Source organism: Callospermophilus lateralis, chromosome 1 (assembly GCF_048772815.1).
Source record: "Callospermophilus lateralis isolate mCalLat2 chromosome 1, mCalLat2.hap1, whole genome shotgun sequence".
Classification (NCBI taxonomy): Eukaryota; Metazoa; Chordata; class Mammalia; order Rodentia; family Sciuridae; genus Callospermophilus; species Callospermophilus lateralis.
The window spans coordinates 104,557,879-104,575,033 of record NC_135305.1 but is presented as its reverse complement, the minus strand read 5'-3'; the positions used below and the strand labels follow the sequence as shown (position 1 = coordinate 104,575,033).

Sequence of the window (17,155 nt, the reverse complement as noted above, 5' to 3'; positions counted from 1 at the left end):
CTGCCAGAATGGTAGCTATTACGAATACAAACAACAATAAATGTTGATGAGGATGTGGAGGAAAAGGTACACTCATACATTGCTGGTGGGATTGCAAATTGGTGTGGCCAATATGGAAAGCAGTATGGAGATTCATTTGAAAACTGGGAATGGAACCACCATTTGACTCAGCTATCTCTCTTCTCTATATCCAAAGGACTTAAAAACAGCATACTATAGGGACACAGCCACATCAACGTTTATAGCAGCACAATTCACAATACCTAAACTGTGGAACCAACCTAGATGCCCTTCAGCAGATGAATGGATAAAAAATGTGACAAATATACACAATGGAATATTACTTAGCAATAAAAAAGAATAAAATCATGGCATTTGTAGGTAAATGGATGGAGTTGGAGAAGATAATGCTAAGTGAAGTAAGTCAATCCCCCCCAAAACAAATACTGAATGTTTTCTCTGATATAAGAATACTGATTCATAGTGGGTTAGGGAGAGGGAGCATGGGAAGAATAGATGAACTCTAGATAGGGAAGAGGGGTGGGAGGGGAAGGGAGGAGGCAGGGAGTTAGAAATGATTCTGGAATGTGATGGATATCATTATCCAAAGTACATGTATTAAGATACAAATTGGTGTGAATATACTTTTTATAGGAGAGATATGAAGAGTTGTGCTCTATATGTGTAATATGAATTATAATACATTCTGCTGTCATTTATATATATATAACAAAGTGCTCAGCAGGATAAAGAGAATCAGAACTAAAAGAAAAATATATAGCATTACAGTATTAGTAGGATATATCAATATACCACTTACAACAATTGATGTAACCTCCAAACAGAAGATCAATAAAGAAGCAGAGGATTTAAGTAACACATAGAACAGATGTGCCTAAGAGACATATAAAAACATTCCACACAACAGCAGCAGAAAATACATCCTTACTAAAGAAAAAAAATCATTTTCCAGGATATTTCATGTTAGTTCACAAAATCAGTGTTAACAAATTTAAGACTTAAATGATGTCAAAATCCTTTACTGACCACAGTGGAAATAAACTAGGAATCAATAATAAATAAAACGGGAAAATTCAGAAACGTGGAAATTATACAATACACTATTAAACAAGAGTCTTCTTTGGATCAAAGAGGAAATTAGAAAGAAAATCAGGAAATACATGAAGACAAATGAAAATGAAAACACAACACATCCAAATTTATGGAATGCAGCTAAATCAGAAGGGGGAAGTTCATAGTAATAAATACCTACATTAATATAGAAGGAAAATCTTTTAAAAGAAACTGAAATTTATACCTCAAAAGGAGTGAGATAAAGAGGAGCAAAATGATCCCATAGAAAAAGAAAATAACAAAAATTAGAGCATGTATTAAAAAAATAAAAATGGAAACACAACAGAGAAAAATCAATGAAACCAAAATTTTGTTCTTTGAAAAAAAAGTCATCAAAGTTGACAAACATTTAGCAAGATTGACAAAGTAAAAATGAAAAGAATCCAAAAACTAAACCCAGAAATGAAGGAGTCATTACAATTGGTTTTACTGAAACAAAAATGATTGTAAAAGAGTTCTGTGAATAATTGTGCACTAAGAAACTGGGTTACCTAGATGAAATGGATGAAGGTCTAGAGACACACATGACTCACCCAAACTGAATCATGAAGAAACAGAAACTATGAACTACGAACTATGTAAAAAGACAGAATCAGCACTAAACAAAAAATAAATGAAAGCCTAGGAATAGATGGCTTCATTGGTGAATCCTACCAAACATTTAAAGAATTAGCACAAATCTTCCTTGTAACCTTTCAAAGAAATTGAAAAGGAATACATTTTAAATTCATTATGTAAGACCAACATTATATTAATATAAAAATCAGACAAAGACACTACAGGTAAAGAAAATTCCAAATATCTTTGATAAATGTTGATGCAAAAATCCTTCATGGAATACTATCAAACAATAGTTAACATCACATTAAAAGGATTATGCACCATGGTCAAGTAGGATTTAGTCCATAAATTCAAGGAACTGGAATTGTGCATTTTTAGTAGTAAAAAAAAATAATACAGCCCAACAGAAAATGGTATGGTAGTTTCTAATAAGTTAAAAATAGAATGCCATATGATTCAGCATTTCTATTTCTGGGTTTTAAAGAGGACTGCCTCCCCCCACTTAAAACCAGGTGTCAAAAAGAAATTTGCAAAATCATAATCATAGCAGTATCATTTATTATAACCAAAAGGTAAAGCATTCCATTTATACATTGATGGGTGAATCGGTAAATAAAATGTAGTACATAGATAAAATAGAATATTATGCAGCTTTGAGAAGGAAGGAATTTCTGACACATGCTACATCATGGATGAAACTTGAGGATGTTATACTAAACTAAATAAGTCAGTCACAAAAGATAAATACTGTATGATTTTACTTACACAATGAAACTAAAGTAGTCAAATCAACAATGCCAGAAAATATAATGGTGGCTGGCAGTGTTCATGGTTACAGGGAATTACACAGTCATTCCTGAATGGATATAGAGTTTCAATTTTGCAAGATGAAGCACGTTCTTGAGATCGATGGTAGTGATGTTTGCACATTGTGAATATACTTAATACCAATGAACTATATACTTCAAAATGGTAAGATGGTTGTTATGGAGCAATTTTTTGTGTCCCTTCAAATTCACATGTTGAAATTGTAACCCCCAGGGTGATATTATTTGGAGTTGGGGCCTTTGGGAAGTAATTAGATTAAGATGAGGTAAAGAGGGTCAGACTACCACAGTATAATTGGTTTCCTTTTAAGGATAAAAAACTAGATCTTTCTCTCTGCTATCTGAGGACACAGGATAAAAGCAGCCTCTGTAAACCAGGTAGAGGACCTTCACCAAGAACTGAATCTATCTATTCCTTTAACTTTGATATCCCAGTCTCCTGAATTTTGAGAAATAAATGTCTGTTGATTTATCCACCCAATCTTTGGTATTTTGTTATAATATCTTGAGCTAAGATAATGGCTAAAAAAAGAAAAAAGGCACATTTAAAGGTACAAATATTGCTATCAGGAGGCAAATGGGAGGAAAATCAAGGAGGTGATAATAGATTACCTCTATTTTCTCTGTGGTAGTAAAGACTGAGCTATCTGCTACAATGATAGGCAACGTCTAAAACAGCCTTTGAATACAATTAGAATTAAGTTTAGAACAGTTGATTAGAGTGAATAAGAGTCAAACCAGAACAGAAAGGATGTACTGAACCCAGTTAAAGGTTTAGACAGGGTTGGCATAGGACAAGAAGTCAGAAATAAAAGTTTTTATGATCTTATTTTGATATTTGTGAAAGTTAACTGAAAAGCATACTGGTATGTGATGTGATTAATTGTGAGATATTGCTTATCAGAAATTTAAATGTACCATTTAAAATTAATAATTACTTCTAGGATCTACAAAGTCATTTAAACTCTAAAACAAATATTGTAATCAATCCCCAAGTATTATTCTTTGAAACTGTTTATGGTTAATAATAATAATATTTACTATGGACTGAGTCCTTTACCAGGTTCTAGGAATTTTACTTGTCCTAATTCATTTAATTCTTACACTTTTATAAGTACTATTATCCTCAGTTTTTGTAAGAAGTGAATAAAAATTGTACTATCTGACCTTATGTTTCCTTTCTTACTTCAGATATTTTACATGAATTATATCAAATACTTATACTATGAAGTATTATTATGTGAATTTTAATAAGAATATATGGGTATAAAGAGAATTGCAGGTGTAAAGAGTAGATAGCCATAATCCTAGAGCCTATTCTCTGAATTCCTATGGTACTGATTCAAACAGTAAAACACACAGACCAGATGAGCCAAAGACTTTTTAACAACACTTCAGTAATTTGGTAGCTTACCAAACTACTTCTTACACTTAAACTTCTTGGAGTAATGTTTTAAGAGTCCACTCTGAGAAGAACATACACAAATTGACAATATTGCCTTTAAAATTATACTAAACTGGAGTTTTCAGCTTACAAGGTAAATGCCATTCTTGAATTAAATGAGAAGAATGACTTTAGTTACCTTAGAATAAATATAGTATTATGCATTGAAATGTTAGCAAAGGTTGAGTTCAAGCTCCTTTCTTGATAGACTAGAAAAGAATCTATAGTTCATAATCAGTAAGAATGTATTGGGTTGGTGAGATGAACTATCGGTATTTCCCTCATTCCCAATACGTAAACATTTTTAGCACTTAAGACAGTATTTGTCATTTGTAGATATAAGTACATTTGATTCTCAGTAATACAATATTTCCATAGATGGAATATAGAATTATTCTTAAGATAGGTTGTTGCAATTTCTATACTTTTTATAGAAAAATTCTATAACTCAGAAATTTCTGTGAGTCTAAATGCTAAAACCACAATGAGTATAAATTAAAATCAACTCTCATGCTTAAATCTCTTAAAATTCTTCCTTCTGGTCTAACAGTCTCTGGATGGTAGGGCTGAGGAGTTATCTTGTGGGGATTTTCATTTTGATTACTTTTTCCTTTATTCCTATCCTCTCCTGGTTTCTTGTATGGCCTTTCTCCAGGAAGAAAGGGCAGAAACCATGAATCCCTACCATACTAATACATGGCTAACTTCCAGTCTGGTTGGGTGCTGAAACAAAGCCATGGCAAGGTATTGCCATCTTTGACATTGGAGCAATTCAAGCACTTCCTGCTATGTCATTTGGCCTTTTCCTTTTCACATACTCAAAGCCTTTTTTTTCCCTCCCTGTCTATCAGACATATTTTAATACAGGAAAAAGTCCCTGAGGGTTTCCTTTGGAGCTAATTCTCGCCAAACTTCTGGGCCCAGGCCTGTGGTTATATAGTGGAACTCTTACAGAAAAACCATGTGGCACATGTCAGTAAGAGGTCATGAATCCTGGTTGTAGTCCTGTAAAGCTATTTATGCAGGGGATGCTTCTCTTCATCTCTGTTCTTACTGTACCCCCAAATTAACTTTCACATTTGTTCCCACTTAATTTGAGCTCCTGTGACCTGTTTAACAACCATCAGTAAATTATTGTTTTCAAGTGAGAGACTTATATAAGGAGGCTTGCTACACAATTACCAATGTAGTACACAAATTCCTTTGTGGTAAAATAATATCTATATATCTAAAATAAATGATCGTTATATCTTTTTTCCTGACTTAAACATAATAAATGTTTTTTCTTTTTAAACTAAATTTTATTTTGCAAATAGATTTATATTTATCATTCTATAATTTTAAAAAAATACATAATTTGGGCTGGATCTGTAGCTCAACGGTAGAGTGCCCGCCTCACATGTGTGAGGCACTGGGTTCCATCCTCAGTACCACATAAAAATAAAGATATTGTGTCCAACTACAATTTATATATATAATTTAAAAATGCCCTATTCAGGTATCATTTTGTCAATTTGACTGCTAAAATCCTATATCTTATATCCATGTTTTTCTTTCTCACTGGAGAATTTAATAAGAGTTACAAAGTCCATATTACTTTATTTACCTCCAAGTTTTGCTCTGATGGAAATGTCTGGTACTTGCCTGGAATTCCACCTCCTACTCTGTTGCAGTTCTTCGAACAGAATTGTTTGCCTTTTTATTGTTGTTGGAAATTCAGGGTCTGGTCTAGGAATTCGATGTTGAGGTTTCACATCACTGAAATCTGCCAGGTTTGGTATAGTTCTGCCAATGCCAGGCTTTAAATCAGCATCACCACCAGGACTCACAAATCCTGAACAGGGATCAACTAAAGGCACATCATCCCGAAGTGGAAATAATGGGTATTCTGGCCCATAAGGTGGAGGATAAGGATAGTGTACGTGATAGTTTGGCAGAACAGAAGGGGGGTAAAGATGAAATTTAAGAAAGGCAGGATTACATTTCTTTTCAAATCTGCCATAGTCATGTCTGTCTTCAAATCCTTTCACAAAGGGCATATTCATTTTTCTTAAGAGATCAGAGTAGTGTGGGTAATCTTCATTCTCAACAGTTTTTCTTCCTGAAGAGATAGAACTTTTAGGAATACTTATCTTTCCAGGTTTGCACCGAACCTCCATATCTATAGCCTTTCTTCTTTTATAAGGACAGAAAATTAAAGTCAAAATTCTTATATTTCCAGTAACTGAAGATTAGTGTTTATCTAGCATAAAACTTTTGATTCATCTTTCTAAATGTTGATAGAATAAGGCTTTATTTTTTGTAGAAAATTTTCTTTTTCCATAAAAAGGAGGATAGGGAAGCAAAGCAGTAAAAGAACAAGACAGAAAAAAAGCAGAGCCCTTGGTGCTGGGCAACAGCTAGAACTCTAATACACTGAACTATTATGCACATCATAATGTAATTCTTAGGAAAACCTTGGTAGTAATGTGTCCATGATGCATTTTTCTCCGATACTCAGGACAACTATGTTCATTTATCTAAAAATTTGCATAAGTTGATATTGTATGGTTAAGTTAAGGAGTATAAAGCAGTTGGTGTAGTGACAATGTATTTTTTAAGAATAGATGTGAATAAAATGAAAGCATTTTCCTGATACAAATATCTTTATATTTGTGGTCTAAATAGGTGTTAAATTTAAATTTACTGCAAAGTAAACATGTATTATATTAAAGATAATTTAGTATGCCTAATTTTTAAGGAAGTAATCCCAAATTATACTCAAAGTAAGTCTCATCCTTTACATTTTAGATAATCCTTACTTCTCTAATGCTACCATGGTGTTCAAGAACAGCAATGAGGGTTTTAACACTAATTCTAGGAAATTACAACAAGGTATCAGTTTATTCATCCACATGAACAATAAAATCTTATTTAAATTCGAAATATAGCGGTTCACTTAAAATCGCTTTAAATCACACAATTTAGTCTTGCAGGAAAACTGCTTCTAAGGGAATTCCAAACATTATAACATGAGATAAAAGCTCATACCACACTTAGTAAAGCCAAAATTCAACCCAGGCAAAATTGTATAAGTCAGATGACTTGTGTATCAGGTCAGTTTTAAGACAGCAAAAGGTTAAGGTATCTGTGGTGTAATAAAAAACCATAAAAAATTTAAGATATATTTCTCAACAGTAAAGGAGATTGAAATAACTGGTAAGGCTGCCAGGTTTGAAATCTATGAGTATATTCAAACTATGTCTAGTATGTCTAGTGAGTTGTTAGTCCACTCATATCACTCATTCCTTCTTATTACATCAAGGTGACAATACAATTGTTGTTAGGCAGTCTTTAGTTGCTCTTCATTCTTCAAGGTATTTGCAGCAACTGCATGAGACTTATTTTTATCATAGGTCTGCTACTAAGAGGTAAATCCTTCCAAAAGCAAAAAAGTAGAGGCATAATTCCATTTCAATTGTTCTAAAAATATATTTTTTTTTTAAAGAGAGAGTGAGAGAGGGAGAGAGAGAGAGAGAGAATTTTAATATTTATTTTTTTTAGTTATCGGCTTACACAACATCTTTGTTTGTATGTGGTGCTTAGGATCGAACCCAGGCTGCACGCTATATTCTTGTTATAAACAGACTCTTAGGCAGATAGGTGTTTTAGTAGGTTTTTCTAAATTTAGGTGATGAAAGATGATTTTCCAGGCTGAGTCCGAAATTCAATTCCATCTATGGTTCTTTCTTCCATTTTTCCATCGAGCTGCTACTTGGCGTTAAAAGCATTACCTTTAGCTCCCAAAATTCACTACATTTTTCTTCCAGTATATTCCATATGTCAGTAACGTACGTGTTGCCAACAATGAGATCCAGGCAATCTCTGAGCACTGTAGGTGTGTTTTGTGTGTTGATCAGAGTTGAACCCCAAACACTAAGACATTGCCTATATCCCATCTTGCAAAAAGGGAGTTCCCTCTGTCCATAACTGCTACTAAAAGGCCAAGACGCCGGGCTTGGGGGCTCCCGGATTCCTTGCCTAGATACAGAATCTTCGACAAGTCGCTTAAGCGCTGGAGGATTCCGTCAGCAGCGGTGCTGTCTGGAAGATTCAGTGGACGCTCAGCGCGGGGCAGCGGCGAGTGTTCCTTCCTCCCCTAGTGTCAAAAGTCAAGCGGACATGCCAACACAACTCTAGCCTACCGCTCCGGCGGAAGTGGCGGCGAGTCCGTCCGGTCCGCCTTCCGGTCCACCGCCCGCCAATTTCCGGCGGCGGGTGAGCGCGCGTCGCGTAACGACCTTCTGCGTGGAGTGTAGGCAGGCGGCGGCGGCGTATGGATGGAGGCCTCGGCCTCTGGCCGGGCGTGGCGGACCTGGCGGCGGGCCCGGGCCTCGGGCTTCCCGCTCTCCCGAGCCGCCATCCTCCTCTTCTCCGCCTTTCTTGTGCGGGCGCCCCCGTCAGGTGAGGGTCGGCGGCGCCCGGTGGTCTAGCTCTGCTGGGCAACCGTGACTCCACCCTTGATTACGTTTTTCCTGTGTCACGTGCACCCGGTTTATATAAACACGGTACTTAATTAATACCTGACCGAAAAAGTGTATTTTATGTAGAGGTCGTACAAAGTCCCTGTATTTGCAAAGAGGAGCGAATGACTGGGAGAATTAATCTTTCGAAGATAGAAGAACAAACACCTGGAGTTAAAAGTTTGAAATTTAAACTGAATTAATAAACTCCTAAATTAAACCTTTTGTTCATTTACTGGCTTTATATTTCTTTGTGAGTTCCATAATGTATTGTCCTGAGCCAATGTATTCCATAATATGTGTGCTGTGATTTTAAAATATCCGTGATACTGGAGCTCCCTCTATTGGCTGGAGATATAAAATGCAGAATATGCTGAGTTTTTTTTTAAGTTTTGATATCTGAAGAGCTGACATGCTTTTCCATATTCTTACAAAATACATTTATGGTATTTCAAAATAATATGATAGAAACAAATGCTGAAAAAAGTTAAGAGTATAATCGAACTGTTATTTAACTGGGAAGATTTGGCTACTTTATTTTTGTTTATATATTCTAGACTTTCTTAAAAATAAAATCCAAGAATTGATGAATGAAAAGCACAAAAGAGGCTTTGTAAAATGCTAACACTTGTTCGAATAAAGGAAAATGAAAAAATAAGGTCTCCAAGAAAAATGTAGAAGGAATGTGGAAGTAATCATGGGATAGATGAGGTGGAGAAAAGAAAGAGTGAGTGAGTGGAGATTTACAGGATATGCTAAACTCCAGTCATCTGGAATCCAAAAATTGATCTATGAGAATATCCAGTGTCCTTTATTTGCAGGATTAAGAAATTTTTGAAAGTGGTTCATGGTTTTGTACCTAATATGAAAGGAAGTGTTTTCATTTAAATATCTTCCTTGTCTTTTTTTTTTTTGACCCACTAATCAGACCAGACCAATGAGGGTATAAGAAGCAGAATAAGGAGTCAATATCTTTATATGTGAACCACGAATACTAAAGACCATGTATTTATATGGCATTTTATAATTTATACAAATTCCACTTAGTCCTACAGTAACTCTGTAAGGTGGAATTATTGTCCCAGTTCCAGATGAGAAAAGTTAGGCTCCTAAGCTTTAAAGTGGCTTTCTTAAAACCAGTATGTGGTGGGATTTGAACTCAGATCTTCTGGCTTTTAATACCATTTTCTTTTATTTGTGCTTTACTTCTTTGTTGTTAGAGAGTACTTGGGTACAATGCTTTGTAATACTGTATTTTTACATTGATTTTCTCACTTGTTCTGTTCTCACCATTATCCCTTTCAAACGTGTTCATTCAAAAATGAGGGATATCAATATATTTCACAATTATTTAATAGTTGCCATGTACATGGTATAATGCTTTGTTTTATTTTTTGATAAGTTTATATAAACACTGATACTTCCATCAATTGAATGTATAATAAATAAAATTATATTTGTCCATAAACAACTATAATAAAATGTGGAATGAATAACATAATTGAGGTGGTAGTGATATCCTGATATCCTGACACATACGAACAAACAGGAGTTTTGAAAGAGGTAGTATTTGTGATTTGGGTCTTGAGGGATAGGAGATTTGGAATTTAGAAAGTAAAACATAGTGTTATAGGTGAATGTGAAAAAAGCCAGAAATGAGATGTAATAGGGAGAAGGCAGTAGGTAGATTAAACTCATTAGGGCACATGAAGGTGAGTAGAGTTGGAAAAGAGATATGAGATACAAGAGGAACTGGATTTATGAGCTTCACCTTTGTGTAAGATCAAGTGTACTTTAAAGTTTTGGAGTTTCCAGTGAGGAAATTTGTTAACCCTTTGCTTTCTTTTTGTCTTTCATAGTTGAATATTTGGTTCGATTTCCAAGAACTTTCCGCTTGACCCAAGAGTCAGTGAAAATAGTGGGATCATCAAATTTTCCAGGTATTCATATATAGACTCACAATAATTTTAAAAAGTTAACATTTGTTTACATTTTTTCTTTTTAGTTATACATGACATTAAGAATTTATTTTTGACATATCATACATACATGGAATATAACTTGCCATTTTTGTGATTTAAATTTTATTAGTGTTTTCCAAAAGGCTAATGTTTCCTAGTTCTCCTGTCTTCTAAAGTTCATGTCCTTCTACAGAAATGGATTAAAGTTCTTTCCATATAGTTAGATTCTTCAAAGTTTAATTTTTATGCTATAATGACATAAGTATGCAAAGGATAATTCTAAAATTTAGCTAAAGTTGCCAATATTGTTTTTGGTTATTGTATAATACTAGCTATAATATTAAATATGGACAATTTAAATATGCTAAAACTTTTTTTCTTTTCTTTATTAATTTTTATTGTTGGTTGTTCAAAACATAGTTCTTGATATATCATATTTCACACTTTGATTCAAGTGGGATAAAATATGCTAAAACATTTTAAATGAGATTTTGGATTTACAAAATCTTATAAAAGTCACATGAGACACAGAAGCCACAACTTTGTTTTTGCATTTTTATCAGGGTATAAATTCATTTTCCATAAAATTGGTGTGTTGGCAATGTTAGATAACATCCCCACTATCTTACATCGCATTTTCATCACTCTCAATAAAAACATCATACTCATTAGGTCATCACTTTCCAGCCCCTGGAAACAACAAATTGGCTTCCTGTTTGTGTAGATTTGCAAATTATTAGTGGAATTATAATTGTAATTGTAGTAGCCTTTTGTGTCTGGGTTCATTCACTTAGTTTCAGGTCTTTGATGCTTATGTTATACAATATGTAAGTACTTCCTTTTTGCAGTTGAATAATATTTTATTTCATATAAATGTTTGTTTTCCTTTCTCTTAGGCATTTTCCTAGGGAATTTGCTAGAAAACAGATGATCCTATTTTTAACATTTTGAAAAACTGCCAAACTAATTTTCAAAGAGCCTGAACTAGCTTAATTTCACACTAGTAATGTTAGAGGGTTCAAACTTTCCAGCATCCTCACCAATACTTGATACTATCCATCTTTTTTTGTTTACAGCTATCCTAATGTGTATAAAGTGGAATCTTGTGATTTTGATTTGTATTTCTCTACTAGCTAATAATTTTATGTTTATGGCCATGTGAATACCGTTTTGCAAAAATGGCTATTTAGATCTTTTTCCTGTTTTTAAAATATTTTTGGTTGTTGTTGAGTTATAGTGTTCTTTATACATTCTGAGTGTTGGACACATACCATACAAATGATTTACAAATATTTTCTCCAATTACGTGGATTATATTTTAACTTTATTAATGTATCTTTTGAAATTCACATTTTAAAGTTTGATAAAGTCTAATTTCTATTTTTTTTCTGGTACTTCTGGTGTCATATTTAAGAAATTATCACCTAACCAGTTGTGATCATTAATGGAGCAATAATTTCCTTATATGTTTCTTCATATGAGTTTCATTGTTTTAGCTCTTTTATTTAGGTCTTTGATCCATTTTGAGTTAATTTTTATGATGCAAGAGAGAGATCAAATTCCTTCTTTAGCATGTGGTTGTTACCTAATTGTTCTAGTACCATTTGTTGAAGATACTATTTTCTCTGTATTTAATTGTCTTGGCACCCTTCTTAAAAAATGATTAGCCATAGTTTATGAGTTTTATTTATGAACGCCATTGATATATATATATTAATTTTTGTTCTGAATGTTTTGTAGTTTTCAGTGCACAAGTCTTACATTTCTTTTGCTAGCCTTATTTCTAAATATTTTATTATTTTGATGCTGTTATAAATGGAAGAAATTTATTTAGTTCATGTATTGTTCACTACTAGAAATACAATTGATATTTTCATTCATATATATGTTTCCTCATGTCAATACCTTGTTGTCTTGGCTATTGTTGCTTTATAATAAATTTTTGAGCTATGAAGTGTAAATCTTTAATAAATTTTTTTCTTTTACAGAATGTTATGGTTATTCTTGCATTTCCATATCAACTCTTGATTTAGTGTGTCAGTTTCTGCAAGAAGTTCCTTGGTCTTAAAGTAGGAATTGCATTGACTCTGCAGATCTATTTTTGTCATCTTAACAATTTTAAGTATTTTCAATCCAGGAATATGGACTATCTTTCTATTTCAGTTTTCTTTAATTTCACTTTATGATGTTTTGTAGTGTTCAGTGTGCAAGTTTTAACTTTTCTTTTGTTCAGTTTTTTTACTAAATATTTTACTACTTTTGATGCTGTTGTAAATAGAAGGATTTTATTTAGTTTGTGGATTGTTCATTGACAAATTGTAGAAATACAGATGATATTTTGGTCATATCCTGCTATCTTGCTTCATTCATTATTTAGCTCTATTTTTAGAGTGGTTCATTAAAATTTTTTTGACATCTGCAAATGAAGATAGTTCTATTTCCTTCCTTTCCAATCTGAATTCCTTTTATATTTTCATGCCAGCTTCTTAGGTAGAACCTCCAGTTCAATATTGATGATAACAGATATCTTTGTCTTGCTCCTGATCTTAGGGAAGGAAAAGTTTTCAGTTGTTTTCATTAAGTTGGATGGTAGGTATGAGTTTTTTTAAAAATAGATGTCCTTAATTAGGTTGAGTAAGTTCACTCTGTTCAGTTTTACTCTGTGTGTGTGTGTGTATGTGTGTGTGTGCGCGCGAGAGAGAGTATGTGTGTGTGTGTAAGGGAAGGAGTGAGAGAGTGTTAGATTTTGTCAAATTTTTCACATCTATGGAAATGATCATTTGTTTTTTAATCCTTTCTTCTATTAACATGTTGCATTATATTGACAAATTTTAGTATTCCGAATCAGCATTGAACTCCTGGAATAAATCTTAGTTGACTGTGATATATAGTCCTTTTTTTATTAATACTGCCAGATTTGGTTGCCAGTATTTTGATGATTTTTATACCTCTAGATTCATAAGGAAATTTGATCTGTAGTTTTCTTGTGATATCTTCATTTGATTTTGGTTTTAGAATAATATTGGATTTGTAGAACAAGTTGGAATGTTTTCCCTCCTCTTCTATTTTTTTGAAAAAATTTATGAAGGATTATTGTTAATTGTGCTTTAGTCTTTTGGTAGAATTTACCAGTGAATCCATCTGGTACTGTGTTTTTCTTTGTGGAAGTTTTTTGAATACTAATTTAATCACTGTGGTTGTTTTAGGTCTGTTCAGATTTTCTGTTTCATTGTCTTCAAATGAGAAATAAGCTAGTAATTGAAGACCACTTGTATGTTGTTAGTTCCTTTCTTTGTTGCTACCAGTATTATATTTTTGTTTATGGACTTAATTATGTACCTGTGTATAAATTTCTTTGGGTTTATTTTAATTAGAGTTCATTGAACTTCTTGGATTTGTAGATTCATACTATTCATCCTTTTGGGGACATGTGTATCATTGTTTCTTTAAATATTTTTTGTGTTTCTCCCCGCTCTTCATGGAACACTCATTATTATGCATGTACTCGTGACTTGATGATTTCTCTCATGTCTCTAAGTCTTTATTCATTTATCTTTATTTCTTTTTTTCTTCAGACTGGATAACCCCAAATTGTTTATCTTAAAATTCACTGATTCTTCTGACTGATCAAGCTGTTGATTCCTTTTAGATAATTTTTTAAATTTCAATTATTATATTTTTAAAAATATTTATTTTTTTAGTTGTAGCTGGACACAATACCTTTATTTTATTTATTTTTATGTGGTGCTGAGGATCGAACCCAGGGCCTCACACTTGTTAGGCAAGTGCTCTACTGCTGAGCCACAACCCTGGCCCTCAATTATATTTTTTTTTAAAGAGAGAGAGAGAGAGAGAGAGAGAGAGAGAGAGAGAGAGAACTTTTAATATTTATTTTTTAGTTTTCAGTGAACACAACATCTTTATTTTTTTATTTTTATGTGGTGCTGAGGATCGAACCCAGTGCCCTGCACATGCCAGGCAAGCACGCTACCGCTTGAGTCACATCCCCAGCCCCAATTATTATATTTTAATTGTTCTTTTATAATTTATCACTTTGTTGATATTCTCTGTTTAGGGAGATGATCATCTCATACTTTTTTTATTTCTTTAGACATTGTTTTCTTGTACTATATTTAAAATAGCTAATTTAATATGTATTTATGCAGTAAGCCCAATATTTGATCTTAATTTTAGGGTAAGTTTCAATTGGCTGCTCTTTTTCTATGTATGTAATTGAACTTTTTTCTCTTTTTTTTGCATGTTTATGTTTTTAGTTGAAAACTGGAAATATTAATAATATAGCAAAACAACTCTCTAAGATTCTTCTTTCCTCCCAGAATATGATGTTGTTTGTCTATCTTTTTTGTTTGTTTAGTGACTTTTTTGAACTAATTGTGTAAATTATTTATTCTTTACATGCATAACCACTGAACTTTCTGAACAGTTGTCTTTGGCTAATGATTATATAGAACTCTAATTAAACAGCTTAGTCTTTGCTGAGGTCTATGTGTATATATTGTGGATTGTATCTTTAATTTTTTAGTGTCTTTTATTTTTAGCTATGTATTTGACAGTTCTACCTTAACCTTGACTTTATGCTATGTAGAATCTCAATTTCAGTTAGAGGTGAGAACATGAGGCTTCTTGGTATTTACTGAGAGGGCACACGTCCTGGACATACATACACCCTGGAATATACAGGCTTCTATTTTGTTAGGAATGTGTCAGTTTTCTTACTTCCTGTGGAAATGTTTCTCACCAGATTTTTATCTTAAGCTTTTGGTTAACTTACTAGTTTCCCCAACTATCCCCTACTGTATCAGGCAGTCACAAAATCAAGGGAAGATAGCCTTGTGAGTGGGGTCTTTCAAGAGATTGCTAGACAAGTCTAATAATGACAGTTCTCTGGGAAGGAAGTTTTGGAGTTATTTTGATCTTGTCTGCCCCTTCCAGTGGTTGTGAGGCTGATGGTTCTCACTATAATTTAAGACTTTACTTTCAAGGATACTACAGAGATTGTGAGGACAGCAAAAGAGCAAGTTAAAATGCTTTAAGAGCACTATTTTTTCACAAGTATGTTGTTTCGCTAGAGCTTTTATAACAAAACACTACAGACTGAATAGCTTATACAGCAGAAATAATCTCACAGTTTTGGAGGATAGAAGTCCAAAATCAATTGCTGTAAGGGTTGATTCCTCTGAGTGCTCTGAAAGAAAGATCTGTTCCTTCTTCCTATGTCTCTTCACATTGCCTTTCCGCTATACTTATGTGCCCAAATCTTTCCTTTTATAAGGGCATCATTCATACATCATTAATAGATTTGGACCCAGCCTAAAGATTTAATTTTGATTTCCTTTGTAGAATTCTATTTACAAATAAATTCACTTTCTCAGGGAGTGGGGATTAAGACTTCAACATATGAATGTGGGGGTGATGAGAGGAGAACAGTTCATCCCACAACACTGAAATTCAGTTGTCTTGTGTAAATTTTTCTTACCTTGCTTAAAGTCCTTGATGAATTTCAGAGTTCTGAAAATTCTTATTATTATTTATGAAAAAATTTGGAACTCCTTACTCTGACACGTTTATTGATTTTACTAGCTATAACTTTTAAATCTAGACCATAAATAGTTATTTATATCTGATTTCCTTATTATTTCATGTTATTGAATAATATTAAATTTGTTCTTTAAATGAATTAACATTACAATTCAGCAGATAGTGTTTTTATCAGAAGTAGAGTATTTTAAATTTCTTTTAGACTGACATTTTTCTAGATGTGTATGCTGACTGCCTGCTTTTTTATGCCTGGAGTTTCTTCTGTTGTGCAAGGTTTCAGCATCTATCTCTATTGGCCATTTTTCTGTTCTGTGATCTTTTTTTAACTTGTTCTCATTTTACTAGCTCTATTAATGTCAGTTAGTTTTCTGTTTTTATTCACTCATGTATCCATTTGGTCAGTGAGCATTTGTTTACATTTTTTGTGGCATTTTTCACTTAATTTCATTTCTTGGTGCATATGATAACACACACACGTGTGTGTGTGTGTGTGTGTGTGTGTATATATATATATATATATATATATATATATATATATATATATATATACATATATTACTTGTATAAAATGTTTCTGGGCCTATTATATCCAGGAGTAGTTGATAAGTATCATATGACCTTACCATTCTCCAGCTCACTAAGATATAGGTCTTCAAAGTGTCTGTACCAGTTCATATCTCCTCCAGAAGGGTTCAAGGGATACAATTTTCCCACATACTCACCAGCATAAAATATTATCCAATTTTTCCATTGTTTGCTAAGAAAAAAAAGTTAGGCTGCCTCTGTTCATTTTTTTCTGCCTGTTTTCAAAGGAGTTATTTCATATCATTTATATTCCATTATAAATCCATCATTGATTTTCTTTGTTGGAATATCTTCTTCCCAAGTTCAAATCTGTTAAGTTTGTTCATGTTGTATAGGATTGAACAGAAATTGTTAATACTTAATCATCTGAGTTTAGTATTTTTGTGTTTATACCTTTGCCATGAAAATAGTTTCTCACTATAGAACTTAATAACATGATTAATAACTTAGACTTAATTAACATATATAGAATATATCAACCAACATCAAGCAGATACACTTTTTTTCTCAGCAGCACATGGATCCTTCTCAAAAATAGACCATATAGTATACCACAGGGCAACTCTTAGCAAATACAAAGGA

At 33.0% G+C, this 17,155-nt stretch overlaps 2 protein-coding genes across 3 annotated transcripts in view; one reads left to right on the top strand and one right to left on the bottom strand.

The window, feature by feature from the left end:
* Positions 1 to 6,784, bottom strand: part of Spmip7 (sperm microtubule inner protein 7) — a 63,956-nt gene extending 57,172 nt beyond the window's left edge. Inside the window, exons 1-2 of the mRNA XM_076854334.2 lie at positions 6,768 to 6,784; positions 5,573 to 6,141 (exon numbers count right to left, since the gene is read on the bottom strand). Of these exons, the coding sequence (XP_076710449.1) occupies positions 5,573 to 6,141; positions 6,768 to 6,784 (586 nt within the window). The remainder of the gene's footprint in view (positions 1 to 5,572; positions 6,142 to 6,767) is intronic.
* A 1,486-nt stretch (positions 6,785 to 8,270) lies between these two features.
* The window catches only part of Zpbp (zona pellucida binding protein), a 92,338-nt gene continuing 83,453 nt past the window's right edge, over positions 8,271 to 17,155 (top strand). The window contains exons 1-2 of one of the 2 annotated variants that reach the window (XM_076864567.1): positions 8,271 to 8,409; positions 10,328 to 10,408. In XM_076864567.1, the coding sequence (XP_076720682.1) occupies positions 8,286 to 8,409; positions 10,328 to 10,408 (205 nt within the window). In that variant the 5' untranslated portion in view covers positions 8,271 to 8,285. The remainder of the gene's footprint in view (positions 8,410 to 10,327; positions 10,409 to 17,155) is intronic. The other variant, XM_076864559.1, reaches the window with a different exon arrangement.